Source organism: Balaenoptera ricei, chromosome 15 (assembly GCF_028023285.1).
Source record: "Balaenoptera ricei isolate mBalRic1 chromosome 15, mBalRic1.hap2, whole genome shotgun sequence".
Taxonomy (NCBI): domain Eukaryota; kingdom Metazoa; phylum Chordata; class Mammalia; order Artiodactyla; family Balaenopteridae; genus Balaenoptera; species Balaenoptera ricei.
In genome coordinates, this window is record NC_082653.1 from 71,794,076 (window position 1) to 71,820,649 (window position 26,574).

At 51.7% G+C, this 26,574-nt stretch overlaps 1 protein-coding gene across 2 annotated transcripts in view; it reads right to left on the reverse strand.

The window, feature by feature from the left end:
* The window catches only part of GTF3C1 (general transcription factor IIIC subunit 1), a 72,736-nt gene that overhangs the window by 13,362 nt on the left and 32,800 nt on the right, over positions 1 to 26,574 (reverse strand). For both annotated transcript variants that reach the window (XM_059898778.1, XM_059898779.1), the window contains 19 exons: positions 25,244 to 25,380; positions 23,368 to 23,521; positions 20,438 to 20,541; positions 19,133 to 19,317; positions 17,388 to 17,642; positions 16,975 to 17,120; positions 15,727 to 15,824; positions 15,135 to 15,231; positions 14,840 to 15,017; positions 12,576 to 12,717; positions 12,043 to 12,178; positions 11,526 to 11,607; positions 11,204 to 11,392; positions 9,279 to 9,436; positions 7,285 to 7,427; positions 5,077 to 5,158; positions 2,788 to 2,900; positions 1,041 to 1,103; positions 56 to 149 (listed from right to left, as the gene is read on the reverse strand). In XM_059898778.1, the coding sequence (XP_059754761.1) occupies positions 56 to 149; positions 1,041 to 1,103; positions 2,788 to 2,900; positions 5,077 to 5,158; positions 7,285 to 7,427; positions 9,279 to 9,436; positions 11,204 to 11,392; positions 11,526 to 11,607; positions 12,043 to 12,178; positions 12,576 to 12,717; positions 14,840 to 15,017; positions 15,135 to 15,231; positions 15,727 to 15,824; positions 16,975 to 17,120; positions 17,388 to 17,642; positions 19,133 to 19,317; positions 20,438 to 20,541; positions 23,368 to 23,521; positions 25,244 to 25,380 (2,556 nt within the window). The remainder of the gene's footprint in view (positions 1 to 55; positions 150 to 1,040; positions 1,104 to 2,787; positions 2,901 to 5,076; positions 5,159 to 7,284; positions 7,428 to 9,278; positions 9,437 to 11,203; positions 11,393 to 11,525; positions 11,608 to 12,042; positions 12,179 to 12,575; positions 12,718 to 14,839; positions 15,018 to 15,134; positions 15,232 to 15,726; positions 15,825 to 16,974; positions 17,121 to 17,387; positions 17,643 to 19,132; positions 19,318 to 20,437; positions 20,542 to 23,367; positions 23,522 to 25,243; positions 25,381 to 26,574) is intronic.

Genomic DNA, 26,574 nt, shown 5'->3' on the forward strand with positions numbered 1-26,574 from the left:
GGCCCCGAGTTCCAGAGCACTGCTGTGAAGCTGTCGTTGCGTCCCCGACACCCACCTGAAATGACTGGTAGATCTCCATCTGGCTGTCCGAGAGGGCCAGTGTGCTCTGGATCAGGTTCTGGAGCACCAGGAAGTGGATGTCATCCACGCTGAAAGAGACGGGGCAACAGCGCCACGTGAGCCCACAGGCCGCAGGGCACCGCGCATCTTGGGTAGATTCGGTCTCAAAAAAGTTTTCAATCTCACAAAAGTGATACGAATGTCCAAACTAGTCATAAACCAAAACAAAAGAAATGATGGTTTTTATGCCTTACTGATTGGTCCATTTTCACAGGGAAAAAGTTTCAGTCTGGTGGGTAAGGGGTGACATAACCTGGAAACGGGTTTTCATGACAACTAACTCATGTGGTTAGTGCTTAGATTTTCTTTTTGTCTAATTTTAAACAACTGTTTCTCCAACGAGAATAGGCTTTTCATTGAATACAGAGCTAAAAATCAAACTGAATATTGATTATCCAAGATGGAAAGAAAAGGCTAAGGCTTCTTTCTTTCTTTTTTTTTTTTTACTTTTCGCCGTGCTGCGTAGCATGTGAGATCTTAGTTTCCCGACCAGGGATCAAACCGGTGCCCCCTGAAGAGGAAGTGTGAAGTCTTAACCTCTGGACCACCAGGGAAGTCCCAAGGGAGTTTTTGCTTGGGAAGTTCACGGGCTAGGAGTTCAAACCCCTTCCCCAACCCGTCCTCAGGCTGGGCCAGGGACAGGCGGGGTGAGGGGTCGGCACACGCTCCCCGCACAGGGCCTAATAATAAATAATTTAGTCTCTTTGGGCCCAATGGTCTCTGTTGCAGCCACCCAACCCTGCCGTCAGAGCGTCAAAGCAGTGCAGGCTACACGTGCAATGGGTGTGGCTGTGTTCCAATAACACTTTCTTTCCAGAAATCGGCGCCAGGCTAGATTCAGCCCTAGATGACCCTGTGCTAGGTTGCAGACAACCCAATCAGGCAGCCGAGGAAAAGGCACTGGGTCTGTCAGTACTTGCCTATTAAGTTCATCCTCTTTCCTGACTTGATCTTTTTCATCTCCAATCATCAAAACTCGGTATCTGCATAGGAAACAGAAGAACTTGTGAACGGAGCCCAGCTGACCTCCCGTAGCCAAGGTGATGCTCGTGGGAGGTGGTTACTGATTGGCTAACATGGTGGAAAAAATAGTAAAGACCCTAAAATTGAAACACGTACGTGTAAATTAAAATGAGAAAACACCACGTTCTGCCCATCGAATTGAGTGTGTTGCAAGAATGAGGGCTGAGGAAATGAGGAATGTTCGTTCACTGACCATTTTGAGGCAACAAGGAGATGTTAACTCACAGGGAGCGACTGTTAGGTGTTACTGGAGGAGGACAGACAGCTGTGGGCTCACCATGATGAAAAACAAGCATAAGGAAGAAGGTGGGGAGAAAACACCCCACAGGGCATAGCTGTATTAGGTGATGGCATTATAGGTTAACCCCTGACCTACTTTTCTGAGCTCCAAGTAATATTGTTTTATTGTGTTCATACCAAGCAAATAAATATAGAAGTAAATTGTAGAACTCTACAAAAAAACACGGCCATCTATTTGAGACATTTCTTTGGTTTCTACAAAACTAAAGTCAAAACTCATCTTTGCAATCGTCAATTCTTCCTAAAATTTAGGAACAAGACAAAGCACCTTTTCAGAAAAACGTGACCTGATTTTGGTCAAACAAGAAAATACTTGGAACCGTCTTCTTTTTTGCTTTGCCTGCCAGAATGCTCAAGATCAAATTCAGTGGTAAACTGTTACAGCTGGAACTTTTTTCTCTCCTCTAGATGGGTCATGAACTCTTATTTAAAACTCTTAAACTTCTTCTTTTATAACTAAAAGTTGCCCCACACATTTATTGAAAATATGTGGGAACAGAAATTATATATAGGTAAACAGGCCACTTGAAACATCTTCAAGACTGAAGAGAACAACCATGCCACTTGCGGGTTCTGGGGAGGAGTTTGTGGCGAAGGCAAAATCTGTAAACGGCTACAAATCGCTCCTTGGCTCTGGCACACAGTGGGCACGACATAAACTATTTGTTGGGTGAATGAAAGGATGAGATCCCCAACAGAAATGTAGACGGCTCACTGAAAAGGTACCACACAGTTCACAGTGGGACCTGATGGATGGAAGAAATGTGGAAATACAGTGGCGAGAGGGACTATCCTGATGAGGACGGTGAAGAGAAGGGATTCACATTTGGATCAAGCAGCGGAAATAGGTCTGGTTCACAGCACTCAAGATTTTCAAGTTTCACAGGTCTGGGCTCAAACCCAAGTATGTTCTTTTCCAGATGCCCAGTGGTTGAGCTGGAAAGAGCAGGGGCTCTGGGGTCAGACCTACCTAAGTTCAAATCCCGGCCTGGGGCTCACTAGCACTGTGACCTTGGGAAGTTAAGTACATCTCAGAGTTTCCTCGTGCTTAAAATGAGCCATCACAGCAAAAGGACTCAAATACCTGAGTAGGCCAGAATTAAGTCAGAGCAGGGCCTCCATGGAATGGAAGGGAGTGCTTGGTGGGGCGCGAGGAATGGCAGTGCCTCCCCATTTTCAAGTCGCCCAAGAGAGGAGACGAGGGCGTCCAGAGTCAAGGGTAGTGCAGGGTTCGCTGCAAGGTCAAGTGGAACTGCTGGTGGGGGACACACCCGTGGCGGTCCTGGCCGGTGACTTTTCCTCTTGCCCCAAGGTTCACACAGAACCTTCCCAAGGGAACCTTACCTGGCAAACAGCTCCTTGAGTGTGTCTGGGATTTCAAGGTTAGGATTCTTTAGGGCTGAACTGAACTTCTCTTTAAGCTTCTCCACAAATTCTTTAAACTCGCTGGCACAAACCTTTCAACATGAGAGAATGAGATGTTAAGCCCTTTTTCTCCCTGAATGGAGGTTTCACTAAGACACATTGAGGGAAAATCTTGTAGCAAACTCCCTCGGCAGCGACCTCCCAGAGACAATGACAGAAACACTGTCTCCTGTGTCCTCCTGCCTCCCCAGCCCCCCTGGGAAGGTGACAGATGCTCGCCACTTCACTCGGAGATGGAGAGAGCCTTACACCGAGCCTTACACCTGCGCCGCCAGCACTCTCCCCCGAGCCCCAGATGGGAGCCCCGAACGTGTCCTGTGCAGTCTCCTCCAATCAGCAGGCCTGTGTCCCCTCGTCGCCTCCCTCCCCCCAGGTCTGTTCCTCTGTGACTCACCTGTGCAAGTCGGCCTCCACCGCCACGCTCAACCGTGAACCCCAAACCAGACCCCTCCTCCTCTGTACCCAACCTGCGACCATCCCAGTGCAGACCTGGATCACAGCGTGGTCCCTCACTGCCTCGCCACCCCCAGGCTCACACCTCCAACTCATCCTCCATGGTATGGCCAGCAAACCGACCTCGTCACCCTGTCACCCGGTGTCCAGCGCTACAGGACAAGTTCACACTCCTCCCTGACGCCTCTCGCTGCCGTCCTCCCATGGGGCACCTTGCCTTCCTTCCTTCTCTGCCTTTCCTCGGCTGGTTCCTCATCTCTGCAGTCTGGGCTCAGTGCTGACACATTTGAAAAGCCCTCTGTAGTAGATGCCGTTGGTCGCCTACTTCCTTCATCCCGTTCTTTCTTAGCAGTGGAGCCAGCCCCAATTTGGTGTGGGGAGACAGCCTGTCCAGCTTCCCAAGGTGAGTCAGGATGGATCTCCTGGGAAAGGCTGTCCCCTCCCTGATACAAGGGCCCTCTCCCCACTTTTTCTTGCCCTGGGATTCTGTTGTGAGGACTGAGCTCCAGCAGTTACCTGGCAGCCATGAGGTGACCAGCGTGAGGATGGAAAGCTGACCACCAGGAATGGGGACAGAGTGACAGGATAAACCTGGGACCCTGAGGACATCTCTGCTTTGCTGCACCTGCATAGGACGGCCTACTTCCGGGCTGCTTGGCACATGGGGAAAAAAAAGCCTTAAGCCCCTGTTATGTTTTTTTTTCCATCACCTGCATCAAAAGCACTCCTAATTCTCCCTCTGAGACCTCAGTGGTCTGTGCTTTCCTCTCTCAGGGTGGCTGCACTGTTCTGCGGTGCGCATTTACTTCTCTGCCCGTCCCACTGCCCTGTGGCTCCATTTCAACTGGCCTCGCCTGGCACAAGGCCGGACATACACGCAGCGGAGTCCGGTGTGAGCTCAATGAGTGAGGGGTGAGCAGACTCTGAGCCACAGAACAGAGAAGCCTGGGTCTGGAAAGACAGCTTCCTTCCTTGTCAATCACCGTCCCGGCCCCGCCCACAGAAAACTCATGGCTGGGCTTCCCTGGTGGCACAGTGGTTAAGAGTCTGCCTGCCAATGCAGGGGACAAGGGTTCGAGCCCTGGTCCGGGAAGATCCCACATGCCGCGGAGCAACTAAGCCCGTGAGCCACAACTACTGAGCCTGCGCTCTAGAGCCCGTAAGCCACAACTACTGAGCCTGCACTCTAGAGGCCGCGAGCCACAACTGCTGAGCCCGCATGCCACAACTACTGAAGCCCGCACGCCTAGAGCCCATGCTCCGCAACAAGAGAAGCCACCACAATGAGAAGAAGCCCGCGCACCACAACAAAGAGTAGCCCCCGCTCACCGCAACTAGAGAAAGCCCGTGCACAGCAACGAAGACCCAACGCAGCCAAAAATAAAAATAAAATTTAAAATAAAATTAAAACAAAAACCAAAAAACAAAAAACTCATGGCCTATCCACGAGCTTTCCAGAAGTCTAGCTGTTTGTAATTTCTGAAGAGCAACCCTATTTTCTTAATAAAATAGACCCAAGACACAGCAGCGTTGCAAAGAGACATGGCAAATTCTAATCATCTTTAAAACTGATGCTGGACCCAGATCAAGTGAGGGCCACAGCCAAAGAACTGACAAGTCAATTTCCCAAATGAGCAGGGGAAAAGCCCATGTTTGCAAGGCTGGCAGAGGCACCGTGGGACCCAGAGGACCAGACTAGAACCTAGAGATCCCTGCCTCAGGGCTGGCTGAGCCTGACCACCGCGCGGGGCCCACCTTTGGGTCTCCGTAGTCGCATTTTCGATTCATGAAATCTCCAACAAGCGCCTTATCCTGGTACACCTCGGCGAGGCAAACCCTGTGGAGAGAGCAGGCCACAGTGAAGTCTGGGCAATGTAACGATGCCCACGTTCAGAACCACCGGAAGATTTCTGCCCTAACAGTTCTGGCCTTGGGTAAACATGAAGTATGATCTGCTTATGTGCCTGCTGGGTGATTATAGCTTTTGAAAATGAAGGATTTGGGGTCGGCCTGTTAGTGCTCACGCTTCACATCTCGACTTCTCTGAGCTTCTGTCCTCCACGTGCAAACTGAGAACAGTAGCCTCCACCCACCTGCCCTCACGGGGATTTGGCCAGGACCACAGGAGAGACCTAAGTCAAAGAGGATCATAAGTTTAAAAACAGGCCCTGGTGTTTGGTATTAAGAGCTCCGGCCTCCTGCAGTACTGTCCACTGCACACATCTTCACACCTCCAGGCATCAAAAGAGCCTGACCTGCCCAAAGGGAAATGGAGGGAAAGACAACCAGCGTTTGCTGGGTTCCTAGGAGCTGCACACTTTGAAAGCTGGAGCTGCTCCTTCAAAAAGAGCTTGCAAGGTAGAGACTGTCATTCCACTTCACAGCTCAGTGAGGTGTAGGATCCGCCCCTGCCCCCGAGGTCACACAGAAGCCAAGGGCCAGGGCAGGTGGGACAGGTGTGGTTACTATTGGTATCGTCCTGCTCACAGGTGGGGAAACAGCCTCTAAGGGGATAAATGCCCCGTCCCAGGTCCCACAGCTCTGAGCTGCAGTGGACGGAGACCTGGGCCTGCGCACCCTGCAGCCCCCTCACGTCCCCCTTCCCCGGCTGCTGCGGGACAAGAGGAAGAGCGTCAGGCAGGGGCCAGGAAAGCCGAGTTCCAGATCTCACTTCACTGCCAGCTCACTGTCACCCCAGCCAACTTGCACGCTCTCTCTGGGCCTGTTTCCACTCTGCAAAAAGGAGGACTTTGGACCAGGTGATCAGAGCCCTTTCAGATAGAACATTCTAAGAGTCTTCCACGCACTGGGGAAGTGGCTTCACACAGGAAGGCCCCTTGGTGTGTCTAACCCAGTGGTTCTCGTTGGGGCGATCTGCCCCCCCACCGGGGGGCGTGTGAAGACATTTTTGATTGTCACAGTTGGTGGGGCAGTGGGGGGGGCGGAGGCAGGGAGGCTGCTAAACACCCCACAGTGCCCAGGACGCCCCACAACAGAGAATGAGCCGCCCCACATGTCAGCAGCGCCGAGACTGAGAAGCCTGGGCAGAGGGCTGAGTCTCCTCCCCAGTCCAGGGCTGGGCTGCTTCCCTGGCAATCTGGCTGACTGCAGGCAGCCCAGGGCTCGGAATCAACCTGGAGCCACGCTCTCCCACTGACCCGTGGCCCGAACATCAGCTGTTGGAAGCAGCTCCGCTTTCCGGCCCCACCCTTGTGCCGGCTGCAACACTCGGGTACCTTCCCACACCACCCGCCGGGCTTCCCCACTCGAGCCCATGCCGCTGGAAGGAGGGAGCTGCAGGAGTCTGACGGGGCTGGCGACGGCTTTACACCCTGGCCCCGACAGACACGGACGGCGGGGCAGCCTCCCCGGCAACTGACGATGGGGGAGGCTTTGCAGCTCCTGGCCAGCTGCCGTGCCCTCACGTCTTAAGGGAACGCCCGGCTCTGCTGAGGAAATGGCCGAGTGCTTTTGGTCCAGTGATCCCGTTCCTGTCTAGCTTCTTTCTGGAGTGAGCTATGTGATGGGCCACTAACACGGAGACATCAAAAGCTGCTCTGGAGTGCTGAAACCCTAGTGGCAATGGGCGGAGGCCTCTGCTTTCACCACATGCTACTCAGGTGAGGTGAAGAGGTAACACTCAGCGCTGTCACCTAGCCTGTTTAGCCTGTTTCTTCACCTGTAACAAAGGAGAGCAGCACCTGCCTCACAAGGCTGTTCTAAAGTGTAAATAACACCTTGAATGTGAAAGTGCCCAGAATCACACCCAGCCCCCCAAAATCAAGGACAATCTCACCAACAGTCTCCAACAGACTACTGACGTGCTACTGGACAACTCAGATTTTATCTATCTGGATTTTACAGCCGACTCTTAAGCAAATGGGATGAAAGAAGAGTAAAGAATGAACTAGAAGCATTGGGATATCCTCATCTTGGAGTCATGGAAGTTCAAAGGAGGCTTACTTATAGTTCAGGTAGGCTTGTGGGTTTTTGACTATGTAGCGAGCTCTTCGTCCGACCGAATGGGATGTTTTATCCAAAGACTCTTCCAAGGTTGAGTGCAAAATGTCCCGCACGACCTGCCAGGGGACAAACGGGCCCTTCACCTGGATCAAACACAAGCCAAGACACAAAATCAGTACCCTCGGAGCCCACGTTATGGGTCGCTAACGTAAAGGAGGGGGGAATACGCTCTGTGGAGGCTCTTTCCTCAGCAGACACGCAAAACTGTCACCTCACGCATTTACTCAGTCACATTTACTGGGCACTGACCACGCACCTGGCCCTGAGTGGGTGCTGGGCAGAGAGGAATAAGACAAATCCTCCAGGTCCAGTGGGAAAAGTATCTTTTGGTGACTAGCAGAGGTGCTCGGAGGGTGCTTGGGTAATACTGACTGGACGGCAATGCGTCACAGGAGGTCAGGAGTATAGAAGATGCGTTTCATTAGACGGTTTTAGAGGTTTAAGTACCCATCATGTACGCTCAAGAACGCTCTTGTGTACGGCGCCTGTGGTTACGCTAGTGGAAACAGAACGTGCTGAGTCACAGACTCAGGAGACCCTCTCAGTGAACACATGCAGGAAGGCACAGCCCAGGTAAGGAAGGGGCTTGATGACAGGGTAATTTTCTTAGCGCCCCAGCAGGAGTGGGCCCAGGAATCTGGTGTAAGTTGACGCGAGTGAGTGGAGGGTCCGTGCAAGGCTCTCCTGGCTCCTCTGGCTGCGTGGAGGGCGGGGGGGGGAGGGGAGAGGCCTCTCCCATCAGTGCTGTGATGAGACAAGGCCAGGTACTAGGGACAGCAACACGCCTTCGGGTTCCTCCTGGCAGAAGGGATTGGGTGGGAACTGAGGAAGGGGTGGAGGGATAAGGAAATCTGGGGCAATGATCAAGAAAAGGGATTTAATGAGCTTGCAGGCAGCGAGCATCAGACCTGTCAGGGGGTTTCTCTTGGCTGGTATGGCTGAGAACAGGAAACACAAACGGGGCTCCTATGAAGCCGCCTCACCTACTCTGCCTGGCGGTATTACTGCCTGGAAGGGGCCCTGGACGGGACACTGGCAGAGTCCACGCTCCGGGTGGCTTCTGTGAACCAGCCTGATGGGACATTCGCCTCGGCATGGCATGGGAGGCGAGGAGTGAAGCCGGGGACAGCCACCATCCCACGCTGACTTGGTCCGCACGGATAGAGTGATTACTGTGCGGGAGGCACCACGCGAGGGGCTGCAGCTACAAAAACAAGAAGTCTCTCTGCCTCTAGAAGCAGTCACTCCAGTGGGCCAAGAGGCGCCAGAAGCCAAAGGAGCAGCGTGAAATGTACGCGTCCAAGGGGCAGAGCGAGAGCGCAGTAACTGCTTCCCTTTGGCAGGATCAGTGAAGCCTTTCCAGAGATGATAAGCAGTTACTGAAAGATAAATAGGAGTCTTCCAGGCAGATGAGGGTGGGAGGCGGGGAGCAGGGAAGGGTCAGATTCCTGGTGAAGAGAGAGGGCCAGCACAGCTCTCAGCCGTATGGCCTGCAGCCAGGCAAAGACATAGACACGCGAGCCGAAGCCAGGAAACAGATGTGCAAAAATAAGCATGGCGGGCGCGCGGATAACTCAGAGAACCTGCTGTCTAGCACAGGGAACTCTATCAGTGCTCTGTAATGACCTACGTGGGAAAAGAACCTAAAAAAGAGTGGATATATGTATATGTGTAACAGATTAATTCTGCTGTACACCTGACACTAACACAACATTGTAAATCAACTATATCCCAATAAAATTTAAAAAAAAGAAAACGAGCGTGGTATCCATTGCTAGGATTCTGCGAAATGCTTCTCCCAGTGGCCAAGTGGAGTAGATGGGATGGATGAGAGGTCCCAGGCACGAGCCTCCCTACGTGGGTCCCACGATGAGAGGGACTCGCAAATCAGCGGGCCCGAGGCTGGGAGGGGGCGGGGGCGCCGGGCCGCGAACCTTGGTGTTGAGGACGTTGCTGGCAATCCGGCAGAGCACAAGCAGCCCGTCCTCCTGCATGGACCAGGTGACACGCAGCCGGGTCATCCTCTGCAGGGCGCTCTGGTCGGCCTCGTCGTGGTAACGCAGCCTTTTGCTTTTTTCTTCCGGGAGCTCTTCTAAGAGGGGAAGAGGAGAGGGGGGCCTCTAATAACCAGTTTGGAGCTGTCACTGTGGAGAGGGGAAGGGTCCCTACCCAGCAGGTCAGACTGCACCAAGGTACTGGTTGTCAGAATCTCATCGTGCGGGGAGTCATGTAAACGAATCACAAAAGACTCAGCCCATCCTGGCGGACTTTCTTTACCCCTTTCATCATTTCTCTTTGGTCACACTTCATGGCGACGGGCTGGGCAGCCTGATGCAGCCTCTTGTTAGTTATCTGCCCATCTCTGATCCTTCCCTTGGAGGCACCGAGCCCTTTGAAAGCACCTGGCACAGAAGCCGAGGGAGCCTGCTTGGGGTGCGCTCTCTGGATAAGTGGGTCCCCACCATCCCCTGCTCTGCGACCTCAGAGATGCTGTGCAAACTCTGGCGCAGCGTGGGGACAAGGCCCACCCTACGGGGCTGCCTTGAGGAGTGAACGAGGCTGGGTATAAAACACCTCGCGCAGCACCGGGCACAAAGTAGCTACTACCTAAACAATAACAATCACTAACATTATGGAATGTTTACTAGGTGCCAAACACTGCCTTAAGCTTTTTACACATATTCACTTATAATTAAAAATAATACTTGGCAACAACCCTATGAGAAGGATACAATTATTATCCCCATTTGGCAGCTGAGGAATCTGAAACACAGAGAGATACAGCACCTTGCCCAAAGTCAGAGCCTAGTAAGCAGCAGACAGGAGTGGAACCCTGAGCTCTCAACCACTGGGTTTCCCAAAGTTTCTTCCCCTCGGGGAGACGCTGGTGGCAGTTTCACAGGCAGACGCCATATGCTGCCATATGCTACCGCCAATTCCAAAAGACTGTTTGTTTAGTGAGTGTCTTCCAAATGAGGGCAGGAGAAAAGTGGGCAAGAGCATTTAGATTCAAATCGACACCACCACCGAATTTTGCCTTGTAATGCATTCAGGTCTTTGCGAGCCAATTGATCTTACGCGTATCTGGACAGGCTAAACAGAGGAGGCTGTTTCAGCTGATGCGAGGTTATTTGTTGTGAGCACCAGCCGAATGAACCACTACAAACAGGTTCCTGTTCAAATATTCTGTTCTCAGCTGGAATAGCTATAGCCATCAGATCACTGTGAAAACACACACACCACCGAGGTGATATGAAAGTCGCCTAAAACCTGGACACTGGTCTTCTCGCTGCCCTCCTTCACTGTAAATACCGCCCAAATGAAGACTCCGAAAGGGCAATCTACAAGGCACCGCACACGAGGGGTTCACGAGATCTGGAGAGATCCTGCGGGCTTAAGTGACGCCCATGTTGCCTCTGATTTAAAAACACAACGTAACTTTAAACTTTGCCCTGATTAGCACAGATGCAGATATTAAAAAGCAAACCAAAAGAATAATAGGATTTGGGCTGGTTGTGATGAGGACTTTGCTATGGATTTTTTGCCGAGGTTTTTTTTTCCCAGTTGAGAAGAAATTAGAAATTTGAACTGAGGGAGTTACTAAGTGAAAAGGCTCTACACAATGCAGAGACAGAGAAAGCAGGGGGAAGTGCAGAGTCAGTTCGAGGCCCTCTCGGCCAGCAGGCTGCGTGTGGAAAATAAAACGTGATCACGCAGAGTTAGTGCTGCAAATGGAAGGAGGCGGAACCCGAGTCTGAAGGCAGAGCTCAGGCTGGGCTGCGGGGAGGCTGCTGTCCATCCCCAGCCAGACCGTGCATGCAAAGGCAAGCCTGGCACACACGAACGAGCACCACGAAACCTTTTTTCTTTCTCTTGATCTTCTTCCCAGGGTCCTTCTTCAGCCGCTTGCGCTTCTGGCTTTTCCCACCCCTCACTTTCTGGTTCCGGTCCAGCGTGGGCTCTCGGTCAACCTCAAAGTGCTCTTCCCTGTCAGCACAGAGCCCCGATCCAGCTCGTGCGTCTCCCCAGACAGTCAACCTGCCGCTGCCTGGAAATAAGCACAGGACACCGGCGCTGCACAATGACCTCTGCAAAGGCCAGAAGCCAAAGCCAACGCGCAGCGATCGTGTCGGCCCGAGACGGTCCCACGTCTATTTCTGCTGAACTCCTGGCCCACGTACCTCCAGCGCCAAGAGGCAACGGGCGCTTGGACAGGAACGTCTGCAGCCTCACCGTGAGCCCGTTCTCCGACGCGGTGGTCTCCTAAAAGACGAGGACGGCACCGGACAAAGCGTGAGCTTTCATGGACCCCGGGGAGCCCAGGGCAGCCACAGCGCTCAGGTGCACGAGTCTCTGACGAAGAGACTGTGGGGGACCGCCACCCTCCTATCACACACGTACCCCCTCCCCGTGTGACCTCTGTCTTACAGACTTTCTGTTCTTCCTTTTAAAAAGGAATACTTGTCCACATCGCGGAATAAATTAGAATCCATTGGGGAAAAAAAAAAAAGGCCAGGCAGATATTTAAGGGGCCTGACATACCTTTAGTATATATGGAAGTAATTATTTGTGTCTCTGGTCAATTTTCGTTTGGCCAGTTCAAAAACTGTGAGCCAGGAAAGGGAGAGGCAGGTGAGTAGCAACAGCAGCCCCCCGGGTGGGGGCCCGGGGGTGGCTGCCCACGTCCTGAAAGCCCACCTTTTTGGCCTTGTCGATGATGTAGCTGGTCCAGATCCAGTTTCGCTTTAGGTGTCCGTAGAAACTGGAATCGAGCCCAGCGGCTCCCAGCCCATCTCCGGGGATAAAGCCTTCATCCACGACCTCACGGCTGCCCCTGGGAGATGGAAATAAACAGAAAACAAGCCCTCCTTGGGAACTGAAAAGAGAGCTCATGGAGTGGGTAGGGGGCATTTATTATAACTGTTACCTTCCCATAAAAACACCTGACAGGTGGAAATAAAGGGCTTGTCAAAAACCCGGACTGTTAGGTAAAATTCCCAATTTCTGCACTCTGGTTACTGGTTCTTTTTATTTCTTGACCATAGGTGAGCTAACTACAGCATGGCTGGGGCCAGATGTGAGCCACGGCCACCAACTTGCAGCCTCGGCACCAGAGGCTCAGGCTTCCGGGCCTGACGGGGAAGCCCGGTGGGGGGCGGGCCCGAGTCTGCAGGAGCAGGACGCCCGCGGCTCCGCATGCGGGGGCAGCGCGGGGCGGGGCGGGGACGCACGCGGTGTACTCCATCATGGCACACTTGCGCTCCAGCGTGTGCTTGTCCATGGCGCTCTCCTGCTCCTTCTGCAGACTGCCCTCCTCATCGCTGCCCTGATCTGGGCCGCTGTTCTTCCGGATGCGCGGGCAGCGCACCACGCCTAGGAAACCAGACACAAGCCCCGCTGAGGACACCTTCCTGCCACGGTCTGCCGGCCACGGCCTGCCGAGGGGTGGCGAGAGAAGACTGGATTCCCTGTCTGTGACCAGGCTCCCCACCAGGGGAGAGGGTCTGAAACTGGGGGACCTCTTTGCACAAAATGCACAAAATGCAGAAGGCAGCGAGTTAAAGCTGGTCGTGACCCTGAGAAAAGGGCCTGCATGCAGCCTGTACTCTATTAAGGAGGCGAGGCGAGCAGGGAACCAGAGAAACCCCACGCCTTCTTCCTTCCAGGGGGATGCCCCGGGGAGTTGTGCGCCGCACAGAGGAAGCGACGAGTGAAAACAGCTGCACACGGTGGTGGCTGCCAGGGTCGGGCTGGTGGGGGTCTAGACAGACAGTGCGAGGCAGCGTCACAGTCTCCCTGGGCCCACTGGGCTCCAGGAGCAGCCAGACGTTTCCTGAGTGCCCCAGAGGTGCATTAATTTAGTTGGGAAATTACATTCAGTGATTCCACCGTAAGGCATCTCTTGCAAGGAAATATAAAATACAACTAAAACCGTTGCTTGCGTCAGGCCAGGGAAGGCTATGATAATTTGCAGACTACCGAAGAGCCTCTCATAACATGGTCAGCGGGAGACTGGCCTGGGTGGTGGCGAGGGGCGGCGGGGAGAGCCCATGCCCTGCACCTCCCAGCTGGAGCTTTACGTGAGACGTCTGGTTTAAGCTTCACCTCAGCCCCACAAGGCGGTGGTGGTGTTCCCAGATTAGAAATGAAGAAACTGAGGCTCAGGAGGTTACAAAGAGCTTACCCAAGGTCATGCATTTGAATGGACCTTGAATCTAAGAAGACTTCAGGCGATGCTTCGCCTTGCACCACCAAGCTGCCTGTGGGAGACGCAGATTCAGGCCCTCCCCAGGGCTGCTGAATCCAAATCCCTGGACCGTGCCCAGTAATCTGCATTTCAACGGGTTCCCCAGGTACTGCCTGTGTGCACTCAAGCTCTGGGAGCCCCACTTTAAAGGATGCTCACGTCTTATTATTGATGGGGCAGAACCCCCTCAAATGTTTGTTGAATGAAGGGACAATCAATGCCTGATTAACGGACTCAGTAAGCCTCCCACATTTCGGCTCACGAACGTGGGAAGGGATGGAAATTCACCAGTTGTCAAGCCTGAAAAACTTTGGTGCAAATAACATACTGGTTCGTAAATTTTTATCTAGGTATAAAATGCAGGGGAATTAGGGTACTTTAAAATCTGCCCTGGTAAAAGCCTAGCTCACTGTTGATGCCAAAGGATTCTACAAAACACTGTTTCTAAAATTTGTCTGTCCTTCACTATCACTATCAGCGGACCTCTCCTGGACCCGAATCACAGCCCCTAGCTGGTCTCCCTGCTTCTACTCTGGTGCTTCTCAGTCTGTTCTCCACCCAGCAGCCAGGGCAACTTTGAAAGACCTGAGATCTTGGCTTACAACCTCCAATGGCTTCTCGCTGCTCTTAGAACAAATCTAAACTCTTCCTGTGTCCTCCAAGGCCCCAGAGTCTGCTTCCTGCCTGCTTCTCCATCTCATCAGCTGCCACTCCCCTCCCACGCACACCGGCCTCTTCTGTTTCTCCAGCAACACTCGGGGCCGTTGCACCTGCCTGGGATGGCTCGGCCTCATCCTTTAGAACTCAGCTCAAAGTCTCCTCCTCGGAAAGGCTGCTCCTGACCAGCCCAGTAAAACACCCTCGATTCATCACCCGGTGTGTTTCCTCCCCAGCTCTTATCACACTCTGGATCTCTGTGTGCTGTGTCTTCGCCAAGACAGCCTAAGTCCTGTTGCTGTGTTATTGGGCGTAGGAAAAGACACACACAAGGTGTTCAATAAATACCTACAGAAGGAGCAAATGAATAAAGACAAAAGCGAAGCTGCGTGGGCTCAATGGGGTGGAGGGCTAGTGGCCCTCCCAGGTGAGGCCCACCACTGTCCTTTCTAAGGGAGCTTCCAGGACACTCCAGGCCTCCGGGGGACAGTCGGAAAACCAGCAGACGGCTTCTAGTCTCTTCTAGCTCTAACTCCCGGCTATCCCACAGAAAGGAGGGAAAACGGCGAGTCCAGTAAAGACGGATGGTACCTAGTGGGGTGTTGAGGCAGACGCACTGCAGATCGAACCAATAGTTCTCCACGTCCTGCATTGAGTTCAGGACGTAGAGACGCCTCTCGAAGGGCCGGCTGCTGTGGGCCAGGTTGTAATGGGGGTCACAGGTGGTGGTGTCCACGATGACCACGTTCTTCTTCAAGAAGATAAAGACCTACGAGGGAGACACTGGATGGGGTGAGGGGAGAGCCTCAGCCTCAGCATCGGTGAGGTGTCTGGAAACTGCGCTTAGCAGTCAGGACCACCTTCATCTGGGCCTGGAGGCCGTTACCTGATCTTTATCCTGAAACTTCTCTGTGGGCCCGAACTGGAGCAGCCCCATGTAGCACAGCTTCTGAAGGTTCTCCACCACCGAGAAAATGTAACGTCTGGAAAACAGAGGAGGGTGGCGGGTTCTCAGCTGCCGTCAGGGGGTCTGCATGGGGGTGAGGGATGTGACTTGCTTCTTCTCCGCTCTTCGACCTGTGGGACCTCGAGGACGGGCCTCAGGCCTGAACTGTGCTGAGACCCAGAACCCCCATCCCAACACCAAGCAGGGCAACGGGGCATTGATCCTACTTGGGGGGCTTGAGTTCGAAAGTAAAAGTAACAAAAGGAAAGACCCACCTCATTACCTGCAGTCTTTATCAGCAGATTTTACTTTAAAAGAACCTTGAAAGCAAGTACTAAAATGTCCCAGCCCACACTGCATTTGCCTCTGTGCTTTATGTAGAAGGCACAGGTGGCTGAATTAATGACCTTGGGTCGCTACAACCTGGCAGGCAGAAACCTTTCCTCTTCCTGATCAACGATTACTCAGAAGCCCAACTCCAAGGGGCCTACCAGGACCCTCGGCCGCCCTGAGTCGGCTGCAGGGACCTCACCTCTTGTACAGAAGCTGTTGCCGGATGGGCCTGGGGAGAAAGCGGATCAGCGTGTGCTTCTTCAGAGGGTCGTTCAGAAACTCCTCGAGGTTGTCCACCTGAGAGGTGATTTTCAGGTTCAGCTCACCCTCAAGGGCAGGGTGAATTGCAAGAATTGTTAAAAAAACACCACTACTTTCCAGGCTGTGGTCTCGCTGAATCTGGCCATCCGTCCCATGGGGACAGCGCCCCCTCTTGCCTGTCCCTCCAAACCTCCCACATCTCTCAGTCCTGACGCCCCTCCCCTCCAACCCATCTGCCACACTGCTGGGTACAGTAAACAGGTGGCTTCACTCACTGCTGGTGGGCATGCAAAGTGCTAAAACATTTCTGGGGGACAATAGGGGAATATATTTATTCATACTAAAAAAGTTTTAAAAAGATGAAGGATGCTTATTGCCTTTAAAGCCAGTGATTCTACTTCTATCCTTAACCTAAGATGAAAAATTTTGGAGCTGCCCACAAATACGTCTACCAAAAGGTATTCATCAACATGTCACTTACACCACCAAGAAACTGGAGCTTAAATGTCCAAAAATAGAGTATTGGTTAAATAAATTAGGGTACGTGCATAAGAAGGAATACTACGGATTTACTTAATATCAAGTTAAGGCAATGAAGTGGAAAATACAATACATTGTTCAGTGGAAAGAACAGATCATAAAAGAGTAAATACAGTATGGTCTCAATTAAATTTTTTTTTAAAAAGGAAGACCTCATATATATATATATACATGCATTACATACAAACATGGCATAGGAAGAAAAAGACTAGAAGAAAATGCACCAAAAACACTAGCAGTGATACCTCTGAGTGATGAAGTTACAGCATTTCTATGGTAATTTCTATTTTTTCCTTTTTCTGTATTTACCAAATTTGTAAAAATATATTTTATTGCTATACCATAATTGTCTGTCTTTTGACTGATCTAGAAGAACAAGTCTTTGAAATATTTCCCTTGACCCACCATCTATCCATCCATCCACCCACCCAATCTATTCTTGTCTGCCTTTCTTTCTATCTATCTATCTATCTAGCGAGCCACTCTATCTATCTATCTATATCTATCTATCTATCTATCTGGCGAGCCACCCACCCAGCCAGCCAGCCAGGCAACTGCAAGTATTTTCCCTTGACCAGGTGAGTGTAGGCCCTCTGGTATGGAGCTGAGGGACCAGCCCCTGAGAAAGCCTGGGAGTCATCAGTACCTTGTAGCTGACTTGCACAATCTGGGTGAAGATGGAGAGGGGCAGGCAGAGAAGAATGTCGCTGACCAGAGCCCAGCCGAAGCCAAAGTCCTTGTGGATTGGGACGGGAGGGATGTAGCGCGTCCATGCGGCTTCATCCACGTACACTAGGGGAAAACAGGGGTCAGTCCCGAGACAGGGTCCTGGTCATGATGCTGGTATCGCCTCCCAGTAGGTCTTGGTTCCCTCTCACCACAAACTAGGGCAACACCCTCCTTGTCAGGCAGGAAGCCCAGAGGCTCAGGAAGTTTGGATTATGTCTTTGTTTTGATCAGGGCAATATGGGGACTCAGCCAGTTCAGATCATAAGGACAAGGAACCACCGTGACTCCCCTCTGGACCCCACTGTGGCCTGCCTGCCCAGGGCATCTCACCGGTCTCTGTGGAGAGCTCCACTTCACCCTCCCGGGTGGCTCCATCTTGGGTGTCCTTGGGTGGGGCATCGAAGGAGGCCTCCAAGTTGCTCCCGGAGGAGGATGGGGCCCCCGTCCTCCTTTCGCTGCTGAAGCCCGGCTTCTCCACCGTGTCGCTGGCAGGGTGCCCATAGATCAGGTACCACAGAAACATGTGGATCACCCGCAGGCGAGGCATTTTGGGCAGAAACCCTAGAGAACGCCCAAGTCCAGGAACTGGGGCAAGAAAAGAGGGCGATGCTTGAAAATCCCAGATTTAAGTGAGTTCAATTCATTCAAAAACTATTGAGTGCCACTGTATCCCAGGGGCCAGGGAGACAGCAAATGTTTTCACCCTCACGGGACTTACTTTCTAGCGGGAAAGGGCAGACAGCAACAAACTACCTAAGATAGTACATCGGATGGAAAGAGCTGATGCAGAAAATAAAGCAAGGAAGGCAGAGGAGGGCTATAATTCTACAGAGGCCTGGAAGGTCTCACTGGGGAGAGGCCTTAAGGGACGTCCTCGAGTTGGTGAGGGAGCGGGCCATGCAGACACCTGGGCGACATGCCCCCCCAGGGCGAATGCAAGAAGCCTGAGACGGGGGTGTGCCTGGCACATTCGAGGAAGGGCCAGGAGGCCCGAGTGACGGGGTGGAGCAAGGAAGGAGGAGCGCGCAGGAGGTGAGGCAGAGTGTAACAGGGCAGGGGGCCACCACGACAGACCCCAGCAAGAGGACCTGAGGCTGATGGGGACTGTGCAAAATATCCCAGAATCTAGGTTTTTCGAAATGGCTTATTTCTTTGACACAAAGTGCTCCTTGACTTTCCGCAGCGAGAGGAGACAAGTGAGAGCCAAGGGAGGCACAGAACAGGGTGGCGAGGACAAGGGACCGGGGGGCCCCTCCTCTGCCGTCAGGCCTTGACCATGCGAGGAGCTCTCGGCCGCCTCCTGTCCTCTCAGGCGCACGTGCTGCTCTGCTGCGCCGCCTCGTGCGCAGGCTTCTCCCTCCATCTGTACTTTCTAACCGTGACCCCTTAAGAGTCTGGGCCAAGTCCGTGTGCCTGGAGCCCTCAGCAAGGGAAGTCACACAAATGACCTCTCCTGCTCAGAACCCCCAGGTTGCTGGGTCCCCAACCAGGACATTTCTGCCTGACAGAAGTCTGTGAGCTGTCACCATTGCCCTCCTCCTCCAGCTGCACGCTGTGACCAGCAACTACAACTACACCCCAATTATGAAGGCCCGGCCGTGGGCACCGGCCCAGCACAAGCTGACATCAGAGCAGCTTGGTGTGGGGTGAGGGGAGACAGTCCTGTTCGAGATCTGCATCCCAGAAAATTAGATGAATGCTCAAAGCCATCAGTGGCTGTAACTACCAGAGGCTTGTGGTCTCAGGAAAGGCAGAGATTTTCTGTGGTTTACAGAATGTTCCAGCCCAAGGGTATTCAGCAGAAAGAGTTAATCTTTGTGAACAATTCCTCAGGTTGGGACCTGGCATAATTTCACCTGGGCCTCACAATAGCCTTGTGAGGTACTCCGGGCAAGAATCACCCCCATTTTACAGACAGGAAAACTGATGCCGGCACGTGACCAGCCCCCCAAGACCCCAGCTGTTGATTCAGACCTGACTCTCTGCCTGCAGCCCAGGGCTCGGATGTGCAACACCAAGTGACTCAGAAGACCAAATGAAACACAATCAGACACTGACAAGAAGCTGCTTTTTACCTACAACAGGGTGATAGTTTTTCAGCTGGGTTATGCCCATCTTCTCATCAGTCTTTTTCACCCGTCCACTTTCTAGTTTAGAGGAAGCATTCAGCTGAGAGTCTCCTGATCCTCTTGGGCCTCCTTTTCCTTGACTTTCTTCTTCAGCTTCCCCTTGAGGCACTGAAGGCTGGGGCGCTTTAACCCTGAAGTTCAAATATAAAATGTTAGAAAACCAAGGGCTGAGAAAGGACAGGGTCTGTCCTCAAGAATTTGGCCCTGGGGTTTCAAATCAACTGCCTGTAGGGGTCAAACAGGTGATGCAAACGGATAAAACATGTCAGGGCACTGGACATTTGGGGGTGACCTGGACAGTGGACCCCCACCTACGGGGCAGCTGCTACCTCGTGAGAAGGGCAGCCCAATGTGCTGGGTCCTCTGACACTTTCATCAATGCCAGAAATCAGGAATTTGACATGAAATTAATTGGTAACTGATTCAAAGCACCTGTGGCCAAGGCATGGCAGGCCACAAAAACCAACATGTGCGAGCCCAGGCGCCACCTCTAATTTAAACCCAACTGAGAACGTTCTCCCACCGAGCTTTCTGCTGGTCCATTAGGTTGCTTATGAACAAAATGAAAGAAGACCTCAGAAAGGCAACCAGAATCATTCTGAGCTATATTATAAACTAGGCAAGCCTCACATGTCATAGGGCCTGTGACTTGGACCACTCTGTCCACACTCCATTAGAGAGTATGGAATTAAGAATGTTAGCAGAGGGGGGAGGAGGGGGCAAGATGGGGGAGGAGGGGGCAAGATGGCGGAAGAGTAAGACGCGGAGATCACCTTCCTTCCCACAGATACAGTAGAAATACATCTACACGTGGAACTGCTCCTAAAGAATGTTAGCAGAGGGAAACTCTGCTCATTATTCTGTAACAACCCAAATGGGAAAAGAATTTGAAAAAGAATAGATACGTGTATAACTTAATATATATATATATATATATATATATATATACACACATATATATGTATAACTGAATCACTTTACTGTACACCTGAAACTAACAATATTGTTAATCAACTATGCCCCAATATAAAATAAAAATTAAAAAAAGAAGAATGTTAGGATTTTTTTCCTCTTAAAGAATCCAGAAATTGATCCTTTTTGAGACTAGGGGATCATGAACCATAAACCCCAAACCAGTGACTTCACTGATATCACAAAAGTATGAATAAAGGGCTTTTGTGGAAACTGCTTCAGGTTGGAACACAAACCCAGGGAGCGTCACTGTGAATTCCCATGGGAGCTGCCACTTGCCTGTTGGCTGTGCTTGAATTGGACATCCGGAAACGAACCTGCTCGATAGCACTTCTCACGAGAGGGTCGTTCTGGTCCATGGACGGGTGCACCACCAGATCCACCTGCGGAGAGAGGTCGGGGGGGTCCCAAAGGGCAGGGGAGGTGCCAGGGGAGACTTAGTTCCACAGCTCGGTTCCCTGGTGGAACCCTGGTTATACCTGCTGTCACTGACATTTCCAAAAGGCAGTTATGAAACGGGACGTAAAATGCTAAACAGTTTGCCCTTACAGTTTCTGGCATCAAAATCCCTCAAGTGCCCAAGCCAGAAAGCTCCGCCATCCGTAATGTGCTGCTCTGACTGGTTAGGAATTCTGCCCTGCAGCCCCCCAGCTGGGCTGCCATGGCCCACTGGTCCTGGCTGCTACCTGGGGGGCTGCTCCCGACACCCCATCCTGCTAGCTGAGCATTTCCCACAGTTGCTCGGGAATCCTGAGGGCTTCCATCTGGAAGAGGTAAGCGGCTTTCATTAATCTCCCCTTGCTGAGAGTGCCATCGGGGGACTCCTGCCAGCTGTGCCTCTAAACAAAGTGACAGAGGATTTAGGGCTGCCTTTGTTGTTTTAGCTTTTCCAAGGTACTGAGGCTTAACAGTAAGGTGGTTATCATTTCTCGAGTGATAACTAGACTCACACATGGCCATAACTCGGTGGGGCTGAGCAGCAGATGGGAGTGTGAGGCCTGGGCCCCAGGAGACAGCAAGGTAAGGTTTTCTAAACAAGTAACCCTGGCCAGCAGGCTTCGTGCCCAAAGTGGCCTGAAGAGGGTGGGTCACAGGGGACAGGTGGCCACGCCTGGACAGGGACTCCAAAGGCCACACGTGGCTCCATCTCTTCTGCTCCTCACTTGGGAAATGGAGACCCTTCCCCGCTGCCCTGCCAACTGTTTTCGTGGTTTTGTGAGGTTCAAATGAGATACAGTTAGGCAACACCTCAGAGAATCTATAAGCCAGGTGCAAATACAAAGCATTCCTAGTTCCCCACTTTCCGCAGCCAAATGGCCGGGCCAACTTCCCAAAAGTCTGATGGACAGGGCAGGATGCAGGAGCAAAGGCAAAAGGCAGGTGCCGGACACAGCAACTCCAGCCAGCGTGGCTCCAGCAGATCGGCGGGAGCCAACCAGCAGCACATGCTCTGGGTGCCAGAGAAAGTGCTGCCGAGAAACTGAAGCTTACTCTGGAGGCAGATGTATAATACGGTGGCCCTTCCAGCTGGCAAATGGGCTACTACAGTGGTAACCCCCTGGCAAGAGGCCCCCAGTACTGGGACACTGATCGATCCTCAGTGTTCACCTGGGACACTCACTCCTCATCCCCACCTCTTGCCCACTCCCTCTGGTACCACCGATGGATATGGGACCAAATAGGCATGGGGGACACGGCAGATGTCCATATGTCTATATAAACACAGTCTCTCTCCACTCCTAGGCTGGGGGGGGATTTCATTTCCCTGCTCTCGGTTACTGCCTGAGGAGGCTGCACCTTGGAAAGACCTGCTCCGTGAAGACCAGCAGAAATCAGAGGCATTGCTGCTGACCGGCTGGGCTGCTGTCCCCCAGTGAGAGAGGTCAGCACCAGGCCCTCCTGCCATGCTCAGGGGGATGAGAGGCAGGCAGCCTGGGGAAGGGAGAGGGGCGATGTCAAGGGGACTCACAGCAGATACAAAAACTGATGAGCTGCCCAACTTGGAATGGTAGAAACAGAGTTTTTTAAGTCATTTTCTGGTACTGCTCTATGTTTCTCAAATTTCAAAGGTCTCAAAAAAATAAGATAAAGTAAAAAAGACCAGAAATGACCTTGCCAGCTTATTAAGAAAACAAAACATCAAAGCAGAGCTTTCTTAAGGCAGAGATTTAAAACGTAGTCAAAAAAAGGGCAGGAAATTACAAACGCCTATTCCGCAGCACCATTCCCTTTGGTCCCAACGCCCAGCCGGGTATCTCAAATGACTCTGACCCTGAAAAATTTATGCCTTAGAATATGTGCAAAGCCACTGAGCTGCAGTTGCTATGGGAATGGCCCAAACTTTAAACTTTACAGAAACAGATAAATTGGGAAAGAAGAGATCCACTGTCCCCGTTGGACGACCCGGCAGTGCATGCTAATTGAGTCACTGACATCATTTCCTCTGGGATATGTTTCTGCAGATTTCTATGGCTAATGTTCTTGCTGCTTAGTCTAAATTTTCCACCTTCCTTTTTTTTTTTTTTTTTTTTTAAATAAATTTATTTATTTATTTATTTTGGGCTGCATTGGGTCTTCGTTGCTGTGCTCGAGCTTTCTCTGGTTGTGGCGAGCGGGGGCTACTCTTTGTTGTGGTGCATGGGCTTCTCATTGCGGTGGCTTCTCTTGTTGCGGAGCACAGGCTCTGGGCGCGTGGGCTTCAGTAGTTGTGGCACGCGGGCTCAGTAGTTATGGCTTGTGGGCTCTAGAGCGCAGGCTCAGTAGTTGTGCCGCATGGGCTTAGTTGCTCCACGGCACGTGGGATCTTCCTGGACCAGGGTTCGAACCCGTGTCCCCTGCATTGGCAGGTGGATTCTTAACCACTGCGCCACCAGGGAAGCCCTAAATTTTCCACCTTCTAAATGTTGCTTAATTTCTCCCAGTACTAGTCAGCTGAACCTGGATATGCCTCCCTTTCCATCCTCTCCTTCGAGGCTGGCTGTGGGGCAGGACACCTGCCTTGGGCTGCACAGGCTGCTCTACAATCCAAGCAGGTTATTCCTCTTTTCTGTTTCCAGCTTCCACAGGAAGTGGAGATAATCCCTGTTGCCGCAGTGAGGAGGCATAATGGGAAATTCCGAACTATCAGCAACAAAGGAACAACCGAGGGACAAGGATGTGGGAAGCTGGGTAAGAAAACACCCAGCACGCGCGGTGGTCTGCGTGGTTACCTTCTTCTTGATGCCGTCTTGAATGACTGTCGTCCGATACAGCCTCAGGAGGCCTTCCTCGGACAGGTTCCGCACCAAGCGAACGATGGACTTCTTGCAGCACTTGGTGGACACACCTTCTTGCTTCTCCTGATCCATGATCATCTTCTGAATCCTGCAGCATCACAAAATAAGCCGTTAATATTCCCAGTCTCAACATGGAAGGCCTTTCTAAACTCAGGCAACCGACACCTGCCTAATGGGATCCAGCAGAAAGTAGGGGAGAATTAAAGGGTGTTTCACCACTGAAAGGATGACTTCTTAAGATAGCAAAGATCACCTCCCTTTGTGATCAATGAGTTAGCTAAAGACAAGCCACCATGCACAGCAGCTTCACGTTCTGAGCCTTTCACCAGGAACTAAAGAGATTACATGATTCGTGACAACGATGGTGGGGAAACTGAGCTCCGTGATGGAAATCTGTCTTCACTGAGTCTCCATGCTAATTCAACATCCAGCTAAGGAATGTTCCAGTTTACCACTGCTGACACCCTCAGATCTGAAGCTCTTTTGACTCCTCTCCTCACGTATCTTCTCTCTAGATGTTACTGAGTCACTATGGTGATGCTTCTATATCACTACTCATAGAATGGCAGGCCCAGAAGGGATATTAGGAGCACCTAGCTCCATCTCACCTGCACAGAAGAGGAGACCCAGGCAGCAGTATCCACAGGCGGTCTCCCCATCCCCTAGTTAGAGAACTCACATCCTTGACTCAAGGGTAAGGCTCCTTCCAATCGAGTGGCTTTGACCTTGGCTGCCCAGAAGCACAAGGATGCCTCCCAGGACGTGGTGGTAACAGTGGGTTAAAAGGACCAAACCAGGGAGCAGAGCCCCCACTGCACCCTGGACACAGAAGCTCCACATGTGTCCCCTTTTTTTTTAAACAGATCTTTATTGGAGTACAATTCCTTCACAATACTGTGTTAGTTTCTGTTGCACAACAAAGCGAATCAGCTGTATGTATACATGTATCCCCATATCCCCTCCCTCTTGAGCCTCCCTCCCATCCTCCCTATCCCACCCCTCTAGGTCATCGCAAAGCACCGAGTCCATCTCCCTGTGCTATGCGGCTGCTTCCCACCAGCCAACTATTTTACATTCAGTAGTGTACATAAGCCGATGCTACTCTCACTTCGCTCCGGCTTCGCCCTCCCACCCCATGTCCTCAAGTCCATTTTCTATGTCTTCCTCTTTATTCCTGTCCTGGCTCTAGGTTCTTCAGAACCATTTTTTTTTTTTTTTTTTTTTTTAGATTCCATATATATGCGTTAGCATACGGTATTTATTTTTCTCTTTCTGACTTACTTCACTCTGTACGACAGACTCTAGGTCCATCCATCTCACTACAAATAACTCAATTTTGTTTCTTTTTATGGCTGAGTAATATTCCATTGTATATATGTGCCACATCTTCTTTAGCCATTCATGTCCCTTTTGTTTTTGTTTTCATAAAGGATTTTGTTTGAACAAAAGGCTCCCTGGAGAACTAATAACAATGTTTCTAAGCTGATGCTATTACCTGCCTCCGTTTCCTCTCACCCCTTCCTGAGCACCAAATTCCTAAGGAAGGAACAAGGCAAATGCACTTTCCCCATGACCTCTGTTTCCTGCTCCATCATTCTCTCCCTGTCAAGTGTATGGATATTTCTCAATGTCTACACTTTTCAAATCACACAAACAGACTGCAAATCCTTTCTACCACAAAGGGCTCCTATGAGAATCTATACAGCAGAAGAGAGATGCAAATGCCTCTAAGTTGTTTCTGTGGATGGCGATGACTGATTGATGTGGGATTTACTATTAATGCAAGACAGACAGACAGACTACTCCTTACGTGAATAAGCTCTCGATTAAGCGGAGGTTGGTGACAGCCTCTATGATCAGATTCCTGCGTTTCAGCAGTCGGTAAGTCTCATGGGGTTTGTCTTGGCCTGGGCCGTGCTTCCCAGTCTTCTGGGAACTGCTACTCTCCTAGAACAGGGACCAAAAGCATGAGAAAACTATGGACTCAGCAAGGTTTGGGGGCCAGACACCACTCCTGCCGGTATGCTTTCCCTCTTCACGGAATTTCTACACCGTATTTCAAGAAGAAAAGTCAAGAGGATTACTGCTCCCATAGGATCCCACTACCCCACTATTTCAGTGCTTTGTAACAGCACAGACATCTGCCAGCAGAGGATCCCAGAACTTTATGAAGATCAGCTGGTTTCAGAACAGAAAGCAGAGGCATCTACTCCAGCCCTTCCCGGGGAAGGGGACCGCATTCACTCAATCTTTACTTGGTTCTTCCGCAGTGGAAGGAAGGAAATGGACAGACTCAGGGCCGACTCCCTGCCATCACTCTATGGGGCTTCTTCATCCAGAACTCTCAACCACCTCATTATTATGGTCCCCATTTTATGGAAAAGGAAACCAGGGCTCAGTGAGGTGAAACCACCATGCCAGGTCCCAGGGCGTGAACGTGCGCCAGGACGGGCTTCTGCCTCCGCCTCAGGGAAGCCACGGGCAGCCTCTCTGGGAACATAAGGGAGATGCAGAGGCAGGCTTCCGAGTGGATCAGGATGAGTGGCAAGTGAATGACGGAGAAAAGAGCGGACGGGTGCCCTCCCCCACCCCTGCTGCGACGCCCACTTTTCTCTTTGTGGTTCCTTTTAGCTTCCAGGAACTTAGAATCTGAACTTGTTCCATCTGCCTTTGGATCAAAGACGCTGAAGCCCAAATGTGCACCCTGAAGGGAAAGGAAATCCCAACCCTAACACACTCCTGGCAAATCACTCAGCATAATTCAGCGCCACTTGGCGGTCCCATGGCCTGTTTTGCTGGACGCCCTCCTCGCTTGGAGAAGTGCTTCGAGAGAATGAGAACACACTTGAGGAGGCGCCTTGGGCCGGGGTCCCATCACTTCCCCGCTGGCACCGGTGCTCTGGAAGAGGCTCGGTTCTTTCCTGAAGGGGGCGGGGCTCGAGGGGTGAAAGAGTCACAGATCCAAGAAGGGGCCCAAGAGTGGCAGAAAGACTTTGCTTCTCTCTTGCGTTTCAAAGCAAACATTTTGGAGGAGAACCACGTGAGAAAATCTGCCTGCTTCCCACGGTGCTGCTGCAAAGTGAACACATGCTTCACCAAGGGACCTCCAGACAGGACAGTTCACGCCCCTCTTCTCAGCAA